This window comes from Myripristis murdjan, chromosome 21 (assembly GCF_902150065.1).
Source record: "Myripristis murdjan chromosome 21, fMyrMur1.1, whole genome shotgun sequence".
NCBI lineage: Eukaryota > Metazoa > Chordata > Actinopteri > Holocentriformes > Holocentridae > Myripristis > Myripristis murdjan.
Window position 1 is genome coordinate 28,431,180 of NC_044000.1, and position 25,954 is coordinate 28,457,133.

The 25,954-nt window shown below is 42.4% G+C and overlaps 1 protein-coding gene across 1 annotated transcript in view; it reads right to left on the reverse strand.

The window, feature by feature from the left end:
• thsd7ba (thrombospondin, type I, domain containing 7Ba) overlaps window positions 1–23,749 on the reverse strand; it is a 171,007-nt gene extending 147,258 nt beyond the window's left edge. Inside the window, 1 exon segment of the mRNA XM_030081611.1 lies at window positions 23,599–23,749. Coding sequence (XP_029937471.1) covers window positions 23,599–23,746 — 148 coding nt within the window. The 5' untranslated portion in view covers window positions 23,747–23,749.
• Between the last annotated feature and the right edge of the window lie 2,205 nt (window positions 23,750–25,954).

Below are 25,954 nucleotides of genomic sequence, written 5' to 3' on the forward strand. Positions count from 1 at the left end.
ATCTGAACCAGCTGTTTGCTCTTTCTCTCTGTTTTTTTTTTTTTTTTTTTTTTTATCGTTTTTTGTTTTATCAACCACAAAACGGTCCCCAATGCCACCGTGCTGTGGAGTAATTCCATGAAGACCAAACAAGACACTCTCCCTGACAGAGGTGGTGATTATCCAAGTCCAGTAGCCTGCAGAAGGTAACCTGCTGAGACTAAATACTTCAGCCATCCTCCATCTGTCATATCTGGTCCCTTTGTCCCTCGGTTATTAATCAGCCGCTACCTCATTTTATGGTCATCTGTGGGAGGTCATATAAATAATGACTGGACAAACTAACACAGCTCCCAGCATCTCTATCACTATTTGCCCAAACCTCCCCTCTCACGCAGGCACCGATTTCATCATTTTGGGTGGCAATCTGAATTGATCGGTGTAACCGCGGCAGCCGTGAACGATATGTGACACTTGACGAAACTATTTCTGCATCACTGTTACACAAGGCTGCTGTTTCCCCAATGCCAAACACCGCCGAGTCTCCGAGCTGTCAGCCACAAGAGCCCCACTTTCCATTTTTCCATTTCTCCATTTTTTTACACGCACAATGAAAGCACGGCACGGATACAGAAACCTTGTATGCTTTAAAATGTTGGGCTGAAAAATCACCCCGTGCACAGTGCAAGGCTGGCATGCGCTGAATGTTCACACGCCGCATGGTGACTTCAATTTAAAATATACACCGGCACAGTCCCTTGCCTTTCTTTATCTGGGAGCCAAACAAAGTCATCAGCCACTGTGGAGCCATGTTAGTTGTTATCACTGAGTCCATTAGAGATGTGCAGACACTTCAGATTCCATTCCTCTAGGAGACTTATTGGAAAGGACAGAAGACTAATGGATAGTCCAGGAGCTCCGATAGATCAGGTTGGAGATGTCCCTTTCTTCATCGCCTCCAGATAAGATGGAAGACTTCTGCTGCGGTGTGCAAATGACCCAAAACCGAGTCAAAAGAAAATGCAGACTATGAGAGAAATGTCCAATATGAATGGAAGTGTTCTTATTAAACCAGGTATCACGGCTGAGCACTAACTTTAATTACTTTACTTCCAGCTAATTTGTTTTGGGTCTATCTTCCCTGGTGAAAATTGTGACTCAACTGCAAAATAACTGTCACACAGCTCAGCTCAAAGCACAAAAGCCATGTATGATCAACAGCGTGAGCGGCTCTTGATTCATAAGTGTTCAGATCTCCCCCCCCCCACACACACACACACGCACGGCGTCGAGCTGCGACTCCTTTACACACAACAGCGTTATTGTGTGCACTGACGCCTCGAATGATCCGCTGTCAGGACGCAAGTGAAAGTCTCGACTGCGCCTTGTTGAGAGAGGCAGAGTTAAGAGGACGGCATTGCTCAGCGTGTCCTGGGAAAGTGAAAACATTATTTCCAGCAGTTACGGTTCGGATCATGTTCATCCTTGAATTCACACAGGATTGGATAGGCAATTATGCAAGCACAGATGCACATCACAGAGAGGCGCCGGTGTGATGCATGGACTTTAAACTACTATTAAAAAAATGTCCTGCAGCAGCCCATCCTGAACGGCAGCGGCGTGGCGTGTTTCAGGCCGCTAAAGCATGGCGAAGCTCAAACCAGGCATTGTGGGAAGGAGCTTTGATTCCGAGCAGATGGCGTCTTCACAGCCCGAACTGTGAATTGAAAATCCACCGCCAGACTGGAGCGGCTCCAGGAGCCTTGACAAAAAGTTAGGCCTGATAAAAAAGAATGTGCTGCAAGATAGTGAGCACAGGAAAGTCTCGCGGAGCTCTTTGTGCGACGACTTGAAGCAATAACTAGGACTAACACAGCTGGTGAAGACATCTAATGACAGCGGGCTTCGCTGCATATCAGCTGTGTCATGTAAGGAATGAAATTGCGCTAAATGGGTCACAGACGCAGACTGTTACCTGCAACAGATAGAAGGAACGTCTGTTGTGGAGCGGAGACATTAGAAATAAACATCCCAAGGCTAAAGCCGTATTTTTGGATAACTTCTGACGCAGCTAGTTGTGTTACGTCTTCAGATCTCACAGACAAACACCTCTATCCCGTATTTAACCTGGCAGGTTAACTGAGAACACACTCTCATTTACGGCAACAGCCTGGGGGAGTCTTTGCGGAGCGAGGGGAGAGAACACACATGCAAACACTCATTACCAAGGAGCCGCCCGATGGAACCCGGTCTAATAACTCCTCAGCTTGCAACTGAGGAGCTCCGCTGGACGCCGGTCAAGGACATCGCCACATTAGTTATCAAGGAAAGGTGAGAGGGCCTTTCATTTACGTCTCCTGAGCAGATTTTCTTATAAAGTTGTTCAGGGAATTGGAGAACAAGTGACCTTGTCGAGGCCTCGTCCACTGGGACTCCCGTCAGATCCCACCTGTCTCCTCCTGCCCCTGTTGGGAGTCTGCCTGTGTCGTGTGATGTGAAACCACCCAGATTTAAAGAATGCAGCAGCACGGGTAATTGGATAATGATGAGCCTTTCAAATCCCTTGACTATTAGGATGGAGAGGCAGCGGCTGTCTCCCAGGGTTACCCGTTTTTGTCAGGAGGAGGCATGAAAACAGCCCTGTCATTGTGTTTCAGTTTCCCGCAATTCACTCCGCTATTTCTCCTCTCAAAAGGAGCGCTTGTAAACTAGAGCATAGCTATGACTATTGTTGCAACCACAGCAAAGAATATTCCTGAATCAAATATAAACAATAAAAAATTTGCACTTGAATGTTACAAAGATAGGTGTGGAGGACAGAAATGGAATCCAACCGAATGGGGAGAAGCTCCTGCACTTACCTTGCCATTAAATGTATTTTCTGTGCAGTTTTTTCTTGGGTTATCTCAAAAGGAAAAGGTTACCACACACTATCCAATTTACTTGCTGTCAGTTTGATTTTATTAGCAGCAACGTTTCGGTACAAAGGCCTTCCTTGGGCTATCCTCACACCGCTTGATCTCCGTCTTCAGAAATGACCCGAGGAAGGTTTTTGTACCGAAACGTTCTTCTTAATAAAAATCACGTTTAACTCCAAGTGATCATTTGGACAAGTGCAGCAGCTTTTTCTTTTTGAATTTCTGGATCAAAAAAAAGAAAGAAAAAAGATCAAAATATCACTCCACCAATCCTAATTTAAGATTCTCTTGGCATCCTTCCTCATGATGAAGTGGGGGCGTTGGAGGGAGGAAAGCGACGCGTGATGTATTGCCGTTTCACAGGTATACTAATTACATGCCATCAGGATCTGGCGAATTGGCATCTTGTAAAGTAATAGCAAACTGTCTTCCCGCACATTGCAGTTTAGAGTCGCAGCGATCAATGCATCGTCGCATCTACACCCAGAACACAACTTCAGATGATCTGAGGACTGGAAGCGACATCAACTTTTGCAAGAATGTGAGAGGAGGAGGAGGATACGTGCTCATCTATTCTCAGAGATTAATGATGCGAATGTCTCAGGAGGACAGCAGACTGTCGCCCTTCCATACGTTCTAATAAACAAGATATTTGCATTATGGGGTAAAAAAAAACTCTTCAGAGAGAAGTTTGAGTGCGTTACTGTTTGTACTCCACTGGCCGTGGAACAGAATGGATGTTGTGTAGGAAAACAGGGCCTTCCCGAGGGAAAGGACGCAGGATGAGGATTTATCTGACAGCTTTTAAGATAGAGCTTCCTACACTTACTGTAACACTGCCTTTATCAAGTCACATTAAATCACAGCAGTCGGAGAGGAAAGCTGAGGGAAAGAGGCAGGTTGGTTTTCTTAAGCAGGTACGACGCACAACACACGCTGCAGAGGAAATATTCGAGCCTGATCCTCTGAAATTTTCTGAAGCAAGCGCGGTCGGTTAAAATGCAAAATACATGTTCTGTGCGTGAAAAGTGACAGAAACGTATCGCCAGAAACGTGTTTTCCCAACATGAAAAGATTACCTGAAGGAAACATGAGAAGAAACAGGCAGTAGTTTGATTTAGAAATAGCGTAACGGAAAGTAATAGAGTGGAGGCAGGAGGGTGGAGGGGCGGACACGTTTGCACAGGTTCAACTCCCAGTTGTTTATCAGTGGAATTGAAGTTTTTAATGTTTCTCTTGTTTAACCAAAAACCTTCCAATTGGGAGAAAATTCCACCCTCAGTGACTTCCCTTTAGCTCTTGGTAATACTGTACAACATAAATAAATTTTCCTTTTTTTTTTGGTCGAACACCAGATGAATGCTTTGACTAGCCAGAATACACTGATTTATTACAATGAACTATTTCCATCCATCTCCTAATGTCTTTCAAGTGGAGCTGAATATCTCTTTCTACTGCATGTCGGCCTCCATTCAAGCGTTGTGAGTCGATTACTGAGTGGTGAAAGATCGTCTCTTTTCCTTGAGTCGATTTTTGGTTTTGAAATTTCTCTGCTTCTGATCATCACGTTATAATTGTTAGGGGTCCGAGCGGTTAAGCTGCTGGAGCCCTATTGTTTTTGTTCTCATTCTTTCTTCTGTCTTTCTTTGTAATATTTTTTTTCTCCGATAAAAGTGTTTTAGGCAGGAAAAACTAAGACCAGAAAACTGGCAGGTGGGTTGAAAAATGCACCGACTCAGACACATGAGATGGCGCTCACTGAGCTGGAGGAGGTGCTGCAATAATCAAGTTTTCAATGATCTAAACCTGGCGTCAAAATTCTCTCATCATTTTAAAATCTCAAGTTGTCTGCATCTTTGCTTAAATGGTCATCAAATTTTGTGACTTTTTTGATTTTTCAATATCTTGTTCAAAACCACTTGGTCAGGATTATCTGTGGTCTTTCCTGATCTTACATTGTCAGTGAAATTTCAACATGTCAATCTGTTTTGATTATACAAGCCAATATTTTTTTTACCAAAACAGCAAATTTTCCAATAATTTCCAGTATCTCATGAATGCACTGAGGTATTGACCTGAAATTTGAGAAACCTGTCCAGGAGTTTTCACTAACGAGCACCTTGCACTTCACCTCGAGGGGGTGACACAGAGTTTTCATCTCAAAATCAGCTGCATGGATTCTGAAATTCAGTTTACACGATCTAGGCTCACATAAAATGCATAAAATTTAGTAATAACTGATTAAATTGCCATTCCACATTTAAAAAAAAAAAAAAAAAAATCACATGCCACAGAGCTGAAATGTTTTCAGCAGATCCACTGATGTGTGACAGAAGTTTGCCTCACTGCAACGTACAGTCACTTCATAAGTCTGTCACTGTATGTTTTTCAACACATGCAAAATAATAATAATAAAATCTGTACTTCCACATGTCTTGATTCAAATGCTACCAGAATTGACACACACTCTTTAAATACCAGCTGTCACGTTTCGAATGGTGTTCATGTTCTTATGTCAAACAGTGAGTCTGCAGTGACGTTCCCTGTGGTGTGTATGTGATGTCGCTGGCTCAGGTAGTGACAAGGTGTGCAAAAAAAAAGCCATGTTTCCCTTAAAGACTGGTCAGTGAGTCCCAGTCTGGGGCTACAGAGATCCAGCTGGCCAACTTCTACCTGCCAACAATGTGGCAATTCATGTCTGTCGTATGTTTTCAGGTGCCTCTGAATTTTAAATACACTCAGTGTCCACTTCCTCACCTCCACCTGTACCATCTAGTGCAGCAGCTCTGCCATAAACTCCACCTTTTAACAAAGTTTATAATGTCCAGTTTGTGTTGACATGGTGGAGAATGTGTCAATTAAATTCTAATGTTTATTACTGAGGATGTAGTTTGCAGAGGTCTGCTACTGGACTACATTAAATTGAGGTGTTTCCATTTTTTTGTCCCCGATAATTTTATGTACATGAGAGTGGACAGAATAGTGGAAACAGCCGTCAGTAAAGTGCAGCACCAACTATGAGCTCAATGCCAAACACAGAAGTGAATGAACACCTCTATTAGTGTGACAACAAGAAAACCTGAACATTATAGGCATCAGAAAAGGAAACTTTAAGGCAGAACAAATGGATTGGAGTGTATTGGATTGTACAGGTGGGCCTAATAAAGTGGCCTCCTCTCTCTCTCTCTCTCTCTCTCTCCCTCCCCCACTTGCTTCTTCCTCTGCCTTTGCCCTAATTGGTAGGACAGAGGCAGTCAGTCTGCCAGGAAGCCAGCAGCTGCTACTCATTCCCAATCAGCCCAGTCGATAAGCCCGGCTCTGGATTCGTTCTCTTTCACTTTGTTGAACTTGCTCCATGCGTCCGGTCACTACTTTGTTTCTTTATGTGTTGAGTTTATGTTTGCTTTACTTGTTATGAACAGTATCTACATACTTACCTAAAAAAAAAAAAAAAAAATCACATTCCGAACTCCAAAAAAATCATTAAAATTACACTGCAGGTACTAGATAGCTTTAAAAAAAAAAAAAAAAAAAAAATCAACTCATCCACTCAAATGTACGTTTACTGCACTGCAACCTGTGGTCAGTTCATAAGTCTGCTCCTCAATATTTTTCAAAATATGCAAAACTAATCAACTAATCATTCAAATAATTTCAAATGTTCAGATTGGCCCAACAGTGAGTCTGTATGCACAACATTTTCTATTTTGCCAAATTTTCAGGATTTTATTCCCAACAATTCAACTGTTTTTTTTTTTTTTTTTTTGGAAACTGACAAAAGCTGCTCCCGTTCGGCCTGTCATTTGGTTTCTGCAGATGTGTGAAGGCATGTGCTAAACCGTGTCCTCATCGGCTCACAGTGTAAGTCACTTCACCTGAGGATACAGAGATCCTGGGCTCAAGTCCTCCTTGTGAACACTGTTTTTTTTTTTGTTTTTTTTTTAATCTTGCCTACGTTTCAAGCTTTCCAACATGTGGGCTGACACTGGTTAGAAACTCTGAGAGCTTGTATAGGCTTTGTTTCTCCAGAGAAGCTAACAACCATAAACGTCAGAATTCATGAACTCTTCAGTAAGCATCAAAGCTCGATAAGTTCTCTGCTGCTTGGTCCTCGCTCGGCGCTGTTTGCAGCTCTATGTGTTATTATGTTCACGGGTAAAATGAAGCAAAGAGCAACAAATACAATGACAGATGAGTTGAATTTCCTTAGGCTTGCTGCAATTATATGGATATTGATTTGTTTACTTAAACTGTTTTGCCCCTCCTACATGTTGACATGAGAAATAATGGAGAACCCACGATGCACTGTGGTTAATATACACCTCAGGAGTGACCACCGTTGGTGACTCACTCCCACAGCCCTCCAAGGGTCAATCTCTCCAAGTTCACTTGAGTTTTTCAGACTAATGAAGCGACACTTATGATGGCGGTGGGGATTCCCTCGAGGGCAAGTGCCGAGGGGAAGTCAACGAGGGCGAGTTAGAGCGCTAATGAAACGCGGCGTCGGCACTGAAGCCTGATAACAGTGGAGACGCGGTGCAGCTTTTACTCATGTCCTCATGTTGCTGCAAACTTTGTTTTTAAATGCCGGCACTTGGAAGAGATAAAGAATGTGTGTTTTTGTCGCCCTTTGACTTATGCAAAACCTGACAGCCAAAACTATTGACTTATCAGTGCTTGATTAGTCGCACACCTGTTGTAAATCGAACATACCCTTTACTAATTTTATCAGTTATAGCTGTGATGCATCATACCAGTGTCTGCCTGATATGTTTTTCTCCCTCTTTTTAATCGTAATAGGTAGCAAACTCATGAGTGGTCTGGTGTTAAGTTGTACTGTAATATTCAAAGTGATGTGGTACTAAGTGGCACACTCAATGTGGTGTAGCCTTTTGCGATTCACAAAAGTGCAGAAAACCACCACTCGTCCCTTTTTAGACCCAGGGAGGCCAGGGGATCTTCAGTGGGGAAATAAAAAGTCAGCCATAGATGCAAAATAGAAGTGGTACTCATCATCTGAATGTGGGAAGCCGAGGATTAATTTGAGATGTGGCTCAGCAGTGTGTCAAGTTATTAGTCATGAATCTGTAATAAACACTGTTTTGATTAGACGCCGATTATTTATTTTATTTATGTAGCGTGTATAAGGGTTAGAGCATTATAATTGAAGTATATGATGGCTGCCCCCATGTTCAATTATGTCTCGTAAGTTGTTGCAGCAATTTTTGGGTTGATACCATTTGTTTGTTACACAGATTTGGTGCAAAATTTAACCATTTTTGACCAGTCAGGAATGGCTAACATGGTAAAAAAAATCCCTCCAAAATACCACACTGAGACTCCAAGACCTCAACCAACATTTAGCCTTAACTCGGGGCGATATTTATCACCCATGTCGACAACCTGGCATGATCTTCTGGTAAAAATCGATTCCTCAGGTCATCTGCTGTCATATGAAACCAGTATCTTCGCTCTAGCTTTAAAACTGAGCCCGTTGAAGTGTCAGTTGGCACAGCCCGCCGGAGGGCTGTTGGACTGCTAGCGGCTCTCTTGGGCGCCCTCTGCTGGTCACCTGGGCCCTAAGCAGGCACCTAGTTTGCTAATGTGTCGGGCCGGCCCTGTGTTTTACCTACCTAATCTTAACCAAGAGCTAAACTGCCTAAAACTAACCATGTAGTAATCTGTATAAAAATTGTGAGTATAATACACGGTGTTGCACAGCCTTCCTCTTTGCCCTGAATTCCCCCCTTTTTTTTTCCATCTGGCCTTCGGCATCATAAAAAATAAATAATATAACTTGTTCATTATCTTCACATAATTTGTGCCAAATATTTAATCAGTGTTTCAAAGGTTTGCACTTGTTTCATGAAAGTTTTTTTTTGAGAATGAATCATTGATATTTTATTTTGATGTTCAAAAAAATTATTTTCAGCCTCTATAAACGATAGACTCGTGCTTTGATCCGAAAAATTACTCCCACTGCCAACAGTTTTACTATCAGATTTTCCCTTATTAACCCTCCTGTCGTGTTCGCGGTCAAATCTGACCGGTGTACAAGTTTTCTCTCCAAAAAATGCAGTTAATTTCATCTGTTTGTCATGAGGTTCCATGACTTTGTTCACACATGGCATCTGAACACATAAAATAAATTTGGAGAATTTTCATTAATTTTTGAATGTTTTATTTAACTTGTATACACCCATCGTGTTCCCGGTCACAAATGACCGGTCATTAGAAATGAATGGGTAAGACTACAATTAGTGTATAAAATAGAGTTAAACACATTCCCACACTCCTTTCCCACACCCCAACATGCAGGTGTCTTTGAGCAGACACAGATGTGTGTGAACACACACACACACACACACACACACACACACACACACACACACACACCTTATACCCCTTTCTGGCTTCCATGGCAACCCCCACAGGAAAGTATCTCTCAGACTTCTTTCCCACACCCCAACATGTAGGTGTCTTTGAGCAGGCACACACACACACACACACACACACACACACACACACACACACACACACACACACACACACACCTTATAACCCTTTCTGGCTTCCATGGCAACCCCCACGGGAAAGTATCTCTCAGACTTCTTTCCCACACCCCAACATGTAGGTGTCTTTGAGCAGGCACACACACACACACACACACACACCTTATACCCCTTTCTGGCTTCCATGGCAACCCCCACGGGAAAAGTATCTCTCAGACTTCTTTCCCACACCCCCAACATGTAGGTGTCTTTGAGCAGGCACACACACACACACACACACACACACACACACACACCTTATACCCCTTTCTGGCTTCCATGGCCACCCCCACGGGAAAGTATCTCTCAGACTTCTTTCCCACACCCCAACATGTAGGTGTCTTTGAGCAGGCACACACACACACACACACAAACACACACACACACACATGGACACAGAGACACACACAACTTTGCCCCTTTTTGGCTTCCATGGCAACCCTCACGGGAACCTTCCACGGGAACTGCCAACACCTATCACCTGACACCTGTCACCTGTCAGGTGTCAGGTGTCAGGAAGAAGACCCAGCTGAAGTTGTGGTCACCTTTCGGTCCAAAAATGGTCATTTTTCCTGGACCTCATCCCCACCTGAGAGGAACGGTCAGCTTCCATGTGAAAATGTCATGAGGATGACTAGCTAAATCATAGTGGTCAATGTTGACGGGAACACAAAAGATGCTATTTTTTTGCTACTATTTAGAAAATTGAAATGTTTTCAAACAGTGTCCTTGGAAAACATTGAAATGAAATACTCTGTGATAAATACTACAATATGTTTCATCTGAGTATTTGTTATAGTCAAAATAATATCTATATAATGTTTTTTTCCCTAAAAAACGAATGGTATGATCTCAGATAAATTAGGCCTACAGCACATACATAGCAAATAGAAGTTCAAAACTTGTCATTTTCACAAGAGCAGAAGTTGATAAAAAGATCTAACACAACATTAGGTGATAATATGTATCATAGTGGATTTATAATCAAATACAATGTTACCGGTCACATGTGACCGGGAACCTCATGAGTGTTAGCCCAAAATGAACAGAATAGGAGGGTTAAAGCAGTCCCGTCTCTGAATATAGTGCATGACATTCATTTGTAAAACTACAGTAACATACCAATGATGAACAGCTCATTTTGGATTTTATGACTTTGCCATTGTGTTGCTGCTGCTGCCATTCAGCAGCCGAGGCCTTGTGCTGCCAGCCCAGCCAGTCTGAGAGCATTATGTCTGATCAAGGGAAGCCCCAGTAGCACCCTTGGAGCAAAACCCACCAGTACCTGTTTCTCATCGCTGTCTGTTTATCCCTACACTAGCGCTCTGCCCCTCTGTGCTGTTTTATTGAAATGCAACTTCGAAGAGCGCCTCATTGAAATTTCTCACACCTTACAGTTGCACTCCCAGCCGAGCTCCACACAAGTTCAACATAACAACTGCATGTTGTTTTAAAAAAAAAAACAAAAAAAAAAAAAACAACAGCCTCCGGGGTGGAGCGCTTGGGGGGAGATGTACTTCTGGAATAACTGGCTCAAACCATATTGCTGAGATTAATAAATCCTAAACATATTGTGTTGACCTCTCTAAAGATAACAGAAGATTTTCAATGGTCTGCACAATCTTATAATTTCAGCATCGTTAAAGCCGTCCCGGGAGAAAGATGTTTTTGGAATTATTATAATCGTAACATAAATCAAATATCTAAATAAGACGGATAATACCGTACGGTGGTTATTTTAGCTTCTTATTACTCCCGGTGGAATCATCTAGTCTGTGCTCTACTTCACGGTGCTGTGTTTGTGCTGATGATAAACACGGACGGAGGAAGTAGAACAGTCCTTTATTAAGTAGAAATGCCTCTGTGGAAACACAGTTAATAATGAACGTGTACATATTATCCTGTGGCTTATGAGTCAGAGGAAGCAACATGCACAAACATCTGCAGGATTGGTTCTGCCTGTGTGGATTACAGGACTCAGATTGGTGATCCAGTTGGAGTGTGCACACATGACTTGTCTTTTCTAAAAGGTTACGAGAGTTAAAAAGAAGAAGAAGAAAACGTGTGCTTGCTTGAAATATACTGCAATCAAAGATGTGCTCGTGTAAAGTGAAATACTGAAAATAAAGTCTTCAACACTGTGATTAAGAAGTGCTTCTGGAAAAAAAAGAAAAAAAAATCCAGTCACTCACCAAGCCTGCTTTATAAAGCAGGGCTGGAAAGTGGTGCATTAGCAGAATGAATCAGCCAAATTGGTTTGTTGTCCCATCAAGTCCAATAGGTCCCTCCAGCTCTGCCTCTGCTCATCAACAAAGAAGTGCTCAGCTCCTCCAGACAAGACAAATGAAAATGAACAACTGGTCAGAGAACAGAATTAACTGCTGCATAGCCACAGCAAAGTTCAGCTGAGCCCAAATCAAATAACGCTTAATGTTTCAAGACTTTAAAATCCCCAATTTTTTTTTTTTTTTAAGTGACAGGTCAGGAAATGAACAGCAAAGAGGAAAACAAGGACTCCTCATTAATCTGTGACAGAAAAATAATTCACCTCCCATGTTACATAGCATCAGTTTGTGATGGTTAGTGCTTTTCAAGTATTTTGCTACGTGAAGCACTATACTTCGCTGTCCCAGTGGACCCACGTTCCCCCAGCCCGTATCGCCGACTTGCACCACACTTAGTTTTCCTCAATTTCCCACAATCCCTTTCGTTAACCTCCAGAGAATAAACGGGAGTCTGTTCTATTAAGCTGCAGGTCTCACGTGGCCGGAGCGAATTGCAAAGTCACATTGACATGACTCATGGCTTAGTGAACCGCACAGTCTTATGATTAGACCGGTGATGTCATGTCTTCTCCTCTTTCCTGATTGGCTGGTTTTGATGGTTCTACATGCAGTGTGTAATCTCTGAGACAACACTGAGATCCATGACAGCACGTCGAACACAAGAGTCTCCTGTGGATCATAATCCCAAAATCAAACATTAAAGACTCTTCTTGTTGCCTGTCTATTTTTGTTGTACACAGAATATCAAATGGTGCCAAAATCATAAAAATATATATATTTTCCCACTCACTCCTTCATTGGGAGCTATTTCTTGTAGAAGAACACTGGAAAGTTTAGGAGTGCTAATTTGGGGCGGATTGATATAAACCGGAAGTAGCTCCCAATGAAACTCTTGGTCGAATCGGCTGTGGATTAATGTTTGTCATCGGTGTCACTGTTTTTTGAAAAGAGCTTTTGCTGTTGAGTTTTTCACTGATAAGACTTTAAGAGTGCCCATCCAGTCCTGTTGTGCTGGACTGGAAACATCACCAAATCACACAAGCTATTCAGATGTGTGGATTGCAAAAGAGGTAAGTGGAGAAACACCATTTCATTTTCCTTTAAAGTGACCAATAATCTGTATTATTTTCAATTTGGGGCAGTTTTGACTCAGCAGCCATGAATTGCACGCTTGCTCTGTTAATATTCAAAGTGTATATTGACCACTTTGCACATGTCAAGCACATGGTCATCACATATCATGGAGATCACTCCTCTCCCTTTTCCACCTCACCCCTGCGCTCCTCTCCTCCCCCGCCGTCGCCTTTCCTCTGACCGTCACTTCAGAGGAGTCATCTGGTTCGGTGCAGCAGTCAATCAAAGGGTAAAATAGAACAAGTGTCCCTGATAGACGGTGTTCAGCAATCAGAAAATTGCTCACATGCGAGCATTTCTCAGGTAATGATAAAATCCACTTGGCTTCTCCTCCCTGCAGCCTCTCCAGTGCATTCCCCACTGGGTCAAACACACTGACAGTACACCGAGTTAGTTATTCTAACACGTCCCTGCGGAGGCTGCTGTTTAAATACAGACAAGATTAAAATTTCCCTTCTCTCTCTTACCCAGGGTAGTGCATCAGAAAGGAGTTGACACTTCCATAATTGTGAAGAGATCCTTTCAGTTAAGTGACACATCCACCCCAAGCCATGAAATATCATGTTATTAATTGCCAGACACAGGAAGATATAGTACTAAACCACAGATAGGGTGGAACTTGCAGGAGGAAATGAGAAATCTTATCACTCGGTAACCTATTTACTCGTAGTTCCTCCTGCAGTGGGGAGGATAATCATTTGCGCTGACAAAGAGCGTTACAACACGGAGGGCGGCTTGTCAAAGAAACTGCAGCCTGAAGAAGACGGACACGGTGTCGTTTTCTCACTTTGGTTCACGTCGGTTTTTCACGTTCCCCATAATTTCGGTGGTTCAGTTAAAAATATTTAAGCTGCCATCTGGACACCGTACTGAGTCAGGCTGTGTGAGGCCTTCAGGCGTACATGCTCATACCTGCAAAGTGGTGTAATTTATTAAAAATGTTGTTACAACAGGCATCATTAAAACAGCATTTTATTTATTTTTTTTAACACAAATTAAAATTCCAGTATAGTTGCCCCCTCTTACTCTTAAACACGGGCCCAAAAAACAGTTTCCAAATGCTAAATTAATAATAGCACACTGTATGAAACTGAGCCTGAATGCGTTCTGTAGTAGCAGAATGGGGTGTCGGCTGCTTTGTCAGATGCCCAGTTCATTCCATTCAGGGACAAATGATCTATATGGTCTTTATGTATGCTCTTCACACAGACACACAGCAAACACAAGCACAAGGTCGCTCACACGGCAGGGAGGGCTGCCTCTGTGTAATCTTGTGTTGTTTATCAGTGGTTTGGTTAGCTAAAACAGGCCTAGCCCACAAGTCTCTCCTCAAGAGCCAAACACCCTGAAACAAGGCCGACATGGCGGGGCAGCTATTAAATACTACAGATTTTAGGCGGCAGATAATACAGTGGCATACTCTAGATAAAGTGCAGTAATGTGTGTGATTTGTCCCTTTTAACATACAAAAGAAATCTTTAGCCCCAGTGATGAAGTTTATGTATTTCTATAGTGGCTTTGATGCATTTCTATCACTAATGCAGCCTGTCATATACATCAAGATCATGACCTTGTGGATCTACACCCCTCTCGAACGTATCGACTCAAAATATTTTAACCATGGCACTCCAGGCAAGATGTCTGTAGCTGCAGCACTGAGGCTTGATGATTATTCTTTCCTTCCCTATAAGTTACAAATGATCATTGACTGTGTTTTTGCTCCTCCCCTGAAGCCCCGCCGTGCGGAAATTTAGCCGTGGCAGATTTAGCCTGGAATTGGAGCAGTTTGCTTGGGGTTGACGTGGGCGCCCGTCCCCACATGAAAAGGCCTTGTGAGCGGAGGGCTGCTGTGAAAGCTAACGCCTCTGTGGATATTCTCACGGGATTAAGGATCTGACTGGTGCGGAGCGCTCCTGCCTCGTGGCTCTGGTGAAACTGGCCGGCAGCCTCGATGACAAGCTCAAACGGCTCCTCACGGTCAGACCGAGCGTACGCCGGGGTTCAAAAGGCATCTCGATCGCATAATCAATGCTAAGGGCCCTTTGAAGAGGCGCCTTTTGAATTCTGTCAAGGTCGCTTTGATAGCTACCTTACACGGCTGACCATCGCAAATACGGTGAGTTCAGTCTTGATCAAGAAAATAAGACTCAGCAGCGCATATACGTTAAGTTTTAGAGCGATTCGCTTCTTTGACACAGTTTCTCTCAGTGGTGTTCTGTTTGAAAAAAGTGTTGGTTGTGGGTTTAAAAAAGCTGGACATACACAATATCTCATTAGAGCAACATCTTTCAGCCTCAGATCAATAGTTAAATTTGAATTTTCTCCACCTTGATCCTAATCAGGCAGAGTTGATGGACTACATCTGGCCGACCTCTGGGAGGAAGACTAGGAGCAAAATAAGAGGAAAAAAATCCCTTATTTCAAATTTTAATGAGACAACACTCGCGCACATTTGCAGAAATTTGCTGAAATGTAACGCCAAGCTGCATAATTGATGGTATATGAATGGAGCAGAGGAGGAACACCTTGAAAGCATTACAGTGTTCACCGAGTGCGAGGAGAGGCTGTGAATAGAGGGCAAGTCATGACAAACAGACGGGGGACAGGAAATGGAGGAGAGTGCACTGCTGGACAAAAAAGAACCACCAGCGCCAACAAAATAACATCCAAACTGAAACGGCTTGCTTTGGAAAAAATTCATAATGGACTGAGTTTCATATCTGGTGCTCATTTTTTTACCTAGAAAATATCAGTGCAGCGGCACATAAAAAGTTGTGAAACCTGGCATTTCATTACGGCATTAAAAACTAAAGGCTTCAAAGCGTCTTGTGGAGTTTCAGAGCTCTTCAGAAGTCCCATCTGTAAAAGGAGAGATTCCCTTCCCTCTGAAACGCCTGTCCCCTGGATAATGGTGCTCTGTCAACCCCAGCCTCAACTGAGTCTGCATTGTCAGGGACAGATTTATGCCTCAGCAGACGGCGCACACTGACAGATCTTCATTCTGTTGCAGGACTTAACTTTAGAAAAATCTGTTGAGTGCCCGGTTATGACTCCGCAGGGACTGAACCCCCCCTCCCCTCCCCAAGGTCTCAATCTCAGGGCGGCACTCTTATCTGCAAGACCACCAAGAGCATGCTGAATTTTAAGATAAATAAAAATTTTAAAACCTTGCACATCCTCCTGTTTGTTCCGGGGGGGGGGGGCTCAGAATAGAAGACGAGGATGACTCAGGCGCTCTGGCATTCACGCTCTTTCACAATTGATGTAGAAACAAATACCTCAGCAAAAGAGACTCAATTGATCCTTGATGAAGGCGTTATGACCAGGCATTCGAATTGCTTTTCCATCAAAAAAACGCACCAGGAATACTAAGGTGCTGGTAATTTCTGAGCCGCGTGAATTCTGAACCAGCGCACACGCTATACATGCATAGACCGGGCAGCCAAAACTCGTGCTGTTTCACAGGTAATTAAATAGTATATTGAAAACTGCCAGTGAGGGATGAATAAATTGTGTGCCTTAATCCATATACAGGACTAGAGTAGAGTTTTAGTTATATTAACATTTCAAAAAACATCATTTCAGTGTTGATTTGATGGACTTCAAAGCTCAGGAGTTATTGGCCAAAACCATCGCATTGCTTCTTAAAGGGACACCGCCGTGATTAACTATCATTTTTGTTGTCTGAGTATTGGGGTTGATTTGAAACCGACCCACCCAATGTAGTTACTCCAGCATTTCAGAGTTCAGAGTCACGCCTCCTTTCGTGCTTGTGCATCTTTGACATCTTTGAGATTTGACAACTTTATTCACGCCGAACAGCGACGAAGCCCTCTGTTCTAAATGCATTGCGCCAGACTAAGGGAAATATTGAATGTCCCCAGCAAAATGGATTAAATTACTGTCATTCACGGCACAATAACAGTCATTTCTCATTGGCTGGAACGCTACAATATAAACTTGTGGGACAAAACTTCAGATCAGGTTCAAACTTTTAATGTGAAGGCAGTTGCGAGTGGGATTGAAGTCCATTCAGTACAATGAAATATAATAGTGGTAAGTTTAAAAAAAAAAAAAAATCATTTTGTTGAAACAATAAAATAAAATAAAATGCCACTTGGAAGTCAGACAAACTCCAGAGGATATTTATTTACAGAGTAACTAAATGAAGTCGGACGTCTAAAGGTGGACTTTTCACTATTAGATGTCAGGCTTCACAGAGATCTTGGTTTGGGCTTTAGTTTTCCCAAATTCTATGTTGCAAACAGTAAAATCTGATTGAACAAGCCTTGGGAACCTGTATTATCAGTCAGCTCTGACGCTCCTTGGTTTCAAAAGACAAAACACTGTGTTGATCCTTGTTGTTTTCCAGCATTGCATTTCTCAACACACACACACACACACACACACACACACACACAGCATATGAGATTAACCCATATACATAAGACCTTGGCTATATATTCGAATGCATGGTTGCCTCCGGGGTATCTGCAAGCCCGGCAGGCCACCAGGCCTAATTTGGCCCCCTGCCAGGGCAAAGCATCACAAAACATTTGAATTTTAAGCGTGGATGCTGGAAGTCAAGGTGCTGCAGGTGCCCCAGAGTTGACATATTTCCCAATCAATACCGTTCCAGGGTCCCTGAATGCAGCACATCATGGGTTTTCCTACCGTCAAAAAGCGTCTGTGTTTGTTTCTCATTAGCAGCTGTGGTGCTGGATCACGCTTCATTCAAACAACAGTTTAACATCTTAGGAGGATCACTGCCATTAAAGATGCTCATTTCCATACCGCGAGCAGGAGAGAGGGAAATGTGCCTCCCCCGGTGTCTGGGTTTGAGGGTGGGTTTCTGGAGCACAGGCAAGTATTTTAAACTCAATTTAGCAGGAAAAAAAAAATCCTAGTTAGTGTGTAGTTGCTGAGTACTTTTCACATTTTTTATTTGCCATTTAAACCCTCTTCACAAGTCTCTTATCTGCTCTGAATGCACTGATAGGAAACACCTCGCAGCAAATGCCAACATGCCAGTCGTGTACAGAGGAGAGAAACCTGCAAGTTACAGCTGGCACAGAGTCCCGGTTAATGGCCATACCTGGACACAGCGACGGCAAAAATGGCGTCTGCTTCTAAAACTCCTCCTCAGACCTCCACAAGCACGCTGACGTAAAACAGCACGTTGCCTAAGCTAGTTACTGATCCATATATTGATTAATTTATTTTTCCTTTCATATATTTTGTCCATGTAATGGAAAAAGAGAGGAGCAGAGAGGAGAGAAAGTCAGAGATGATATAATCCTAGGCTTATATCAGATATATAATATCATACATATCTCAGTGGCCCTGGCTGCTTTCCAGTTTATTATAAAAATGTTGTATAAAAGTTTTATAAATGTAACACTGTGGTGTGTATATGTCATTCTGTTTGAGCAAGCATGCAGGTGTGAATATGTGCATCCATCCGTGTGTGTGTGTGTGTGTGTGGCTGTGTGTGTGCGTGTGTGTTTGTCACAAGCCAAAGTTAGCCTGCTACATTTATAATGAATGCCTTTGGTGACCGGCAGTTTAGCTCTGTTCATGCTTCAGGAGAAAACACACTAGGAAAGAGACGTGCACAGCGATGTCTGGGCCAACAACATGGACTTGAAGAAAGGAGGGAGAGAGGGATGGGCGGGAAGGAAGGGAGCGATGGAAGGAGGGAGGGAAGAAAGAAAGGAAGGAATAAACAAGACCTGAGAACGCCTTTTCCAAACAACACCTATACAATTAGGCAATTTGCAAACTGCACCACTTTGGGTGTCTTATCAACCGCGTGTGTGTGCAGTTGTTTCTTTGTTAGTGGAACCAAAATTAAAGTGAACAATGGGTTTTGTAGAGGGAGCTGGTATCTCTTCCTATACAAACCCTGTTATCCTGTGGTTGCCCGCTATCAGCAGCGAGGCCGCGGCAGCTCCGGCTTGTTTACAGCAATCGCCGTAGGCTAGGAGGTAATTTCCAGCCTGGTGAGAGGGGCCGAGGAGCCGAAATATGAGGGGCTGCGGTTAGTCCCTAAACAACAACACTGTTTAATTTGTAATGATCAAACTGCCTTTTCTCTCATTTAACCTCTAATGCTGTTATTACTTTTCTTTACTCTGCACCGCTGTTTCAATATCACGGTTATTTCAGTTTTGCAGCATGAGAGAAATATTGTTACGGTAACAAGCTATTGATGAACTCGGGGATGTTTCCCCACTCTTTGTTGTTGTTGTTGTTGTTGTTGTCTCTCTCTCTCTCTCTCTCTCTCTCTCTTTCTCCACTCAGAGCAATCAGCCCTGTGTAAATCAGCCTGAGACATTTGGTTAAATTTGACTCTGGCTCCTTTTGAGCTCCGCAGATCCAAGTTGCAGAAGCTCAGTGCTATTGTTTGATTTCAGCTTCTGATGCGACGGCAGCAGCGTGGTGAAAAGTGCACATATACCCACTCTCACTCTGAAATGACATGCAAATTTTACCCAGCTGCGTGACATTACATATATACAGTATGTTTATTTTTTATTTAACGCTTTAAAGCCCCTTGTAAGCCTGCTGGGTCCCAGGGCCTCAGCCCCTTAAGCTCCTCCATTAATCCTGCCCAGGAGCTGAGATCACTCCACTAATGAAAACCTTTACTGATTTCTCATTCTCTGGAAATCATTGCCCTTCAGTCGATTCTCGCAGCTCGAAGTTCTCACATATTTTATATAAACTGTAGACAGCCTTAACCGTTCAATTCTCCTGAGGACGCTGGCAGGATTTATTAAAACAGCAGCACATCACATAATCAAGAGACTATGAGAATACATAGTCACTAAGCAAATATAAAGCACATCGTCTTCTAACCATAGTGGTAGAGAGAGGCTTGTATCCCCTAACACTGTTTTGGAATTCCTCATTAGAGATAAAGATACTGCTCTGTGGAGATAAAAAATACTATACTTCCCAATCTGGTTGGATGCCCTTGTCAGAAAAAAGACAACAACAAATTAAGTTCTCCTTTGTGCAGATTTAGCACAACCTCACGTTGTGTGCTGAAACAACTTTATGGTGGATATATTTCAGTTGCAAGTTAATCGATAAAAGTGTTTTTTGAGAGAAGAAAAGGAGCTTTGATGTACGGTGCATATAGCCCCATCTGGGATGAGCGCGCACTTGTTACCGAAAAATAAAGCAGCTCTTTTCCTGTTTGTAAAACGAGGCTGTAAAAACACATAAATAGCTTAAAAAAAAAAGATTCCCTGCATCGTTAAAGACCCTGTGCAGAAAGATTACATTTCTTTCAAAGATGACAAATGCACACCCGGGAGAGAGGATCCAACTTCCTGAGAAGACTAAAGCTGAAATCGGATGAACATGGTGTCTCCCTGTCGCGCTGAAATGCAGATGCTCACAGAACTCAAAATAAATCCAATTGAAACACTGTTACGGAGGATATCAGGGCCCGCATGCTGAAGCTAACAGGACTTCATGTAATTCTCTGAAGTTCAACAAAATTTAAGAGGTGTACTCAAGGGTTTAGGTGGCAGCACGTTTAGCCTAAACCCATCCAGGATGATTGGCGCACATACAGTATACTAATCAGGGAATACATCCCGCAACTTTTCCTCATGTGAAGCTATTTCCTGAAAAGCATTTTCCCACTCTGCTGTATGCAATCTACAGCAATACTCCAGCCATAATCTGGACCCACATGTGTCTGCGGTAATGAAATCACAAGAAAAAACAACTCACGTTCCGGGAAAAACAAATCAAGTTGTGGTGTATAAATAAAAAGCGCCGCTGTTGTGCGGGTAATTGCAGGGGAAACATGTTTACATGCTGTGCTCTATTATGCTCTTATAGCTCCTATAGGGTTTTTTTCCTTCTTCTTTTTCCCAAAAGTAATTTGCTATCAGAAATTTGCAGGAAATTGATTTTTCTTGGAGCTGTGAATTTATTTGACCATGCACTGCCCACTGTAGTTTAGCTAGAAACCCTTTTCAGCTTGCGCGGTAGGTGTTAACTCTGATTAGCATCTCATGTTAAATTCTGCTGCACCGCCATATGCTTCTCCACAAACCAGCTCTAAATGTGCAACTCACTGTAAAAAAAAAAAAAAAAAAAAAAAAAAAGACAAGCTCAGGCTATTTAAAGGGGATTGTTTTTTTAGTGTCTTTGAACGCTCTCTTTAAAGAGCTAAATGATTGTCCTATTAGCTGCAGTCTGTGGTGCTCCACGCCGCTCTCCCAGACACTGATGAAGGTCAAGCTTAAATGGCTCTCCAGCTCTCTGTTTGAGGCACAGACTCCCGGCTAAGCCACAGCTCTGGGAACTGGCTCACACAAAGATTCACCCCCACAACGCTGCTGGCCTGGATAGACACACCAAACACAATAAGCTGGCGGTGCATAATTTAGAGCACTTCCTCCAAACTTTAACTTGACAAGTTCGACAGCAGTATAGCCAGGGCCACTGATGAAGGGCGATGCAGCTGATGCTTTCTTTCAAGAATCATGAATATTCCTTTATACACTGCGCCACACTTCAATATATTATTCCAAGACTTAGATGAAGATATGCTACTTTTAAATAGAGATTGCAGCTATGTATGTGTATATATATATATATATATATATATATGTTGGGCTGATGTCTGATGAAAGGAATCATTCCAGTGTGGTGAGGGAGCCAAACCACTGCAAACAACAACAACAACAACAACAACAACTAAACCCCACCACACTGATAGGGGTTTCATTGGAGAACTGTAGAGTCATATGATGGTCTGAATAGTGGATTTCCTTCCAGCGCCGTCCGGGCAGACCGGGCAGCTTTTGCATCCCAGCCAAACCCAACAGCAGCTAATTTGTAAAGAAAACGGACGTGCAGACTTGAATGGCATGTGATTGACAACCACGGGTTTAAATGCTATTTCAAACTGAGGCAAACACTGAATCTTTAACTGAACTATTATCATTATTATTTCATTCTTTTTTGTTGCATGAGAAGTATCCAATTTTGAAATACTGACACAAAATATTTTCCTCTATCAGCAGCACTGAACCAAAAATATCAGCACTATATGCAAGCCTTTGCAGGGCAATACTGCAATCAGTTGGTAATAATAAAAAAAAAAAAATCTGTTTTTAATGGCTGATTTTAAAGACTGATGAAAGCTGTTAAGCATTCGTTCAGGCCAAACTATTGCCTATCCAGCCTGGTAATATGACAAACGGTTTATTTTCATCATGTGCCAACACACTGTTCTTCATCTGAGGCTCTTGTTGGCATTTGATTTAACTTCAAAGCACTGTGACACCAATTGTAACGCTGCTTCAAATAGGTTTCCCTGGCATCAAATCGACATTAGAAAGATATATATGCAGAAGCGGGGTGTCTTAAGTGTGCGTTTTTTTTTTTTTTTCTTGAAGTGATTCTTAAAGGTTTCTTAAAGCGATTCTCATTACCAGTTGAGCAACAACTCATAAGCCATCTTAGCAGCGTAAGGTGTCCCGATTACATCCTTTTTGAACATACGCTCTTTCAAGTGAAATTAATCAATCTCTTTATCACTTGGGCAGTATCATTACCCAACCACAGAGTGAGAAATGAAAGTGCTAATCGCACAGCAAGAGGGGCTTTTGTGCAGGAAGGCAAAGTTTTCCTCTGCAAGCTGCTTTGGAAATGCATCTTCAATTGAATTTGTGAAGCAAGTAATACACGAATTGTAAGATTACCTCAAATTTCCATTATAAGGACATGACTGATTACATATTTTTTCAATACGTTTGCCAGAGAGGATCAGATGACTCACAGTTGTTAACTAAAACCTACACAAGTTGATACAAAATAGACGCATGTATGTAAACACATGCAGGATGCGTTGATATGTACATTAAGCTCTCATAAGCCGTGGAAATTGCCTATTTCTTCATGTAAACCTTGGAAAATCTAGATTCTTGGACTCAACATTCACATGCAACGACATGTATGAAACACACCCCGGCTCACCAAGCCATGACTGGTGCCATAAATCCACCGCAGTGCATACCTGGACATCATTATTTACTGTACCGCGATGTCTCATTAACTGTGTCACATTACCACAGCATACACATCATTATGATTACAATCCGAGCAGAGCTTGTCACCACTAGGCTGGAGATGGATAGCCATTCAGGAAGCATATATTACCATGCAAACCACCCAGGAGAGCCGGCCTGCAGGCTGTATCATCTGATCCAACACAGACCTACTGTATGTGCTTCCCACTGGTGTCGAACACAGGAGCATTACTTTCACCACACTGTTAGTTGCACTGTAGGTTAATCTCGTGGCACAGTATTTTTCTCCTGTAATGAGAGTTAGTAATGACTTTCTGGCTGTGGTGTGAAAATCACCCAAAGTGCAGTCAGAGTATTTACAGCAAAGCTCTCACACGCAGCACACACCAACCGCATGAACCTGCGGTGGTTTAAAGACGTTTTTCCCTGAATCCTCACGCCGGAGCAGTCTGGAAAATAATTTTCGACAGCGCCAGCAAACCAACAACACAAAAATGTAGAGCAACAATGTAATTATGTTTCACAGCATGATAATTAATATTGACTAAATAGAAATGATTTAGCTCCAGTGATGCCGGAGACTTGACCTGAATTATGAGCATTTAAATACTCAAATAGAAGGCTATGATCAACACACCAGAAACTGATGAGAGTAACTGAGCCAACTTACCTGTTTTCCATGAGAAATTATGCTCCTTGGGAAACTCAATGTCTGACTGGACTTGAATGGAGATGAGAGACAAGAGGAAGAGGAGGGGGAGGTAGTTCCCTGCTCGCCGTGTCCAGGCAATGACCCCAAAGTCATCTTTTAGAATCATAGTCCAGCCCTTTGACTTTGCTTCCTCTCTTACTCCTGCGGGAGGGAAATAAAATAGGCCAATTTCAGTATATCTCAGCCCCAAAATGCAGCGGAAGGCACAGGCAGAAGTGTCCAGAGTGAGAGACTAAACATTGTGCCATGCTCTTCTCAAATGGGGAGACCTGGGAGGGTCTCAGAGACACCGGGGCCGCTGTAACACAGCACGTCCCAGGCGAATAAGTCCAACTCTAATACAAACACATGAGACTGAGAGTCAACTGCAGACTGCATTGCGCCATCCTAGGAATCATAGTTGTTTTTCTTTCCATCCATTTTTTTCCACCAAATTGACCGTGCGAGTGTGATTACATGCCTGCCTTTCCTCCCACATAGACCAAAAATAATTAGTCAGAGAGGCTTGAACATCTCAGCCTCCCAAGGTGGAAGTGGAAACATGTAATGAAGGAGGAGAGAGACTTTAAGCTCAGAATAATAGAGGGTATTAGCACCTTTTTATTGCAACTCATTTATTCCTATCTCCTGCCACTGTGATTCATGTCCTAGGCGTGTTAGGGATTAGTCCTGGATTCACTAGGCCTCTAATTGTGTTGCAAGAACAGCCAAATTAATGAATATGGCATTAGATCTGCAACACCTGATGCTTTGAGAGACTCTTTTCAAAGAGCTTGATGGTCGATGATTCAGTTTGTGGAGACAAAAAAATCAAACAAACACCACAAGACATGGAGATTTGTCATATGTTCATCATCGCAGGAACGGCGGCGCCTTTATTCCACCAAATGGGTTGCGTCCAAGATGCTGAGCGTTAAACTTTGGGATCTTCTGACTCGTTGAGGAAGCATCATTTTGTCCACTTCACTGCATCATGGCAATTTACAGATTAGATTGGATTCATCTCTTTTTACAGTTGCGGACCACAACCCACTAGGCTCATTCAATCTTGCCAGGGCAACTGAATACGATGGGGTAGCTGATGGGAGATTAACTATTGTAGGGTGGGCTAATGTGTATTTGAAATTTAGGATTATTTCCACATGGTTTATCTGTGAAGACTGTGGCTGCCAATTGATTTTTGCTTGATTTCATTCAGGAAAATTAGATTTTGATCTCATTGCCTTTTCCGTGTCTCAGTGGAGGTAAAATTTATAGGCAATACTCCCAAAGCAGCCGTTATGAACTCGAGGTGGTAAACTGCCTGCTACAAGCAAGTGCAGCTGTGTTTTGCTGTGGTGTAGCAGGATGCACTGCAGGCGAATATTTATAATTTCACAGATTACAAGTGTAGATGTACACTATAGATGAAGATTTTAAGGTATCTGACCCACTAAAGCTAGCAGCAGTGAACTTAGGAAGATAGTTAACTTCCCTGCTAAATTCATGCAGTTGGTGTTGTTGTAGCTCCTGAGATTTGCAGAGACTGTGTACATATTTCAGTAATTTGGTCACTTTTTGCAATTGTTTACACTCTTCCAACTCTACTTTTCTGTTTGTCCTACCGCTAACTATTTGTCTCCATATTGTCTTGGGAGGATATCTACGCTCCAGGGCCCTTTATACTCTCAATGTTTAAGCTGCAAACAGCCCCGTGCTTCTACAATGCTGTGTTCCCTCCAAAAAAAAAAAAAAAAAAAAAAGAAGAAAAAAAAAGAGTAAGAACGCCCATATCATATTAACAAAAATGCTGAATGCATGTGGCTAGAAAATGAAATCTGAAATGGTGTTTATGGACAAAAGCTGCTTCCAGAGATATTATCTTGGAAACACACTGCAGGCCTAAATTACAATGAAGAAGAATAAAAAAAAATCTGTTTAGCAACAGGTTTTAAATGAATGTTTTTGCATGTTATTTTATTTGAATCTTGCAACAATTGTGTGTACCCAATTTCCCCTTGGGGATCAATAAAGTATTTCTGATTCTGAACTATGTAGATTAGCATAATTTAAAACCAATTTTAGTATTAAAATTACAGACTAAGGTTGGTATCAACACTGGCATGATCATAAGACACAAACATGACAGTCCTGTAAACCATCCAACATCATTTTCTTCCTCTTTGTGGATTACCAGGCACAGACTCTGCACATCTATTCATCTTAGAAACTGTAAATGTCCCATCAATCTTTTCATCACCGCTTCTCACATCAGGTGTCTCATTAAACATGTCTGCATTATTCATGATCTACAACTATTAAATCACCACCTGTG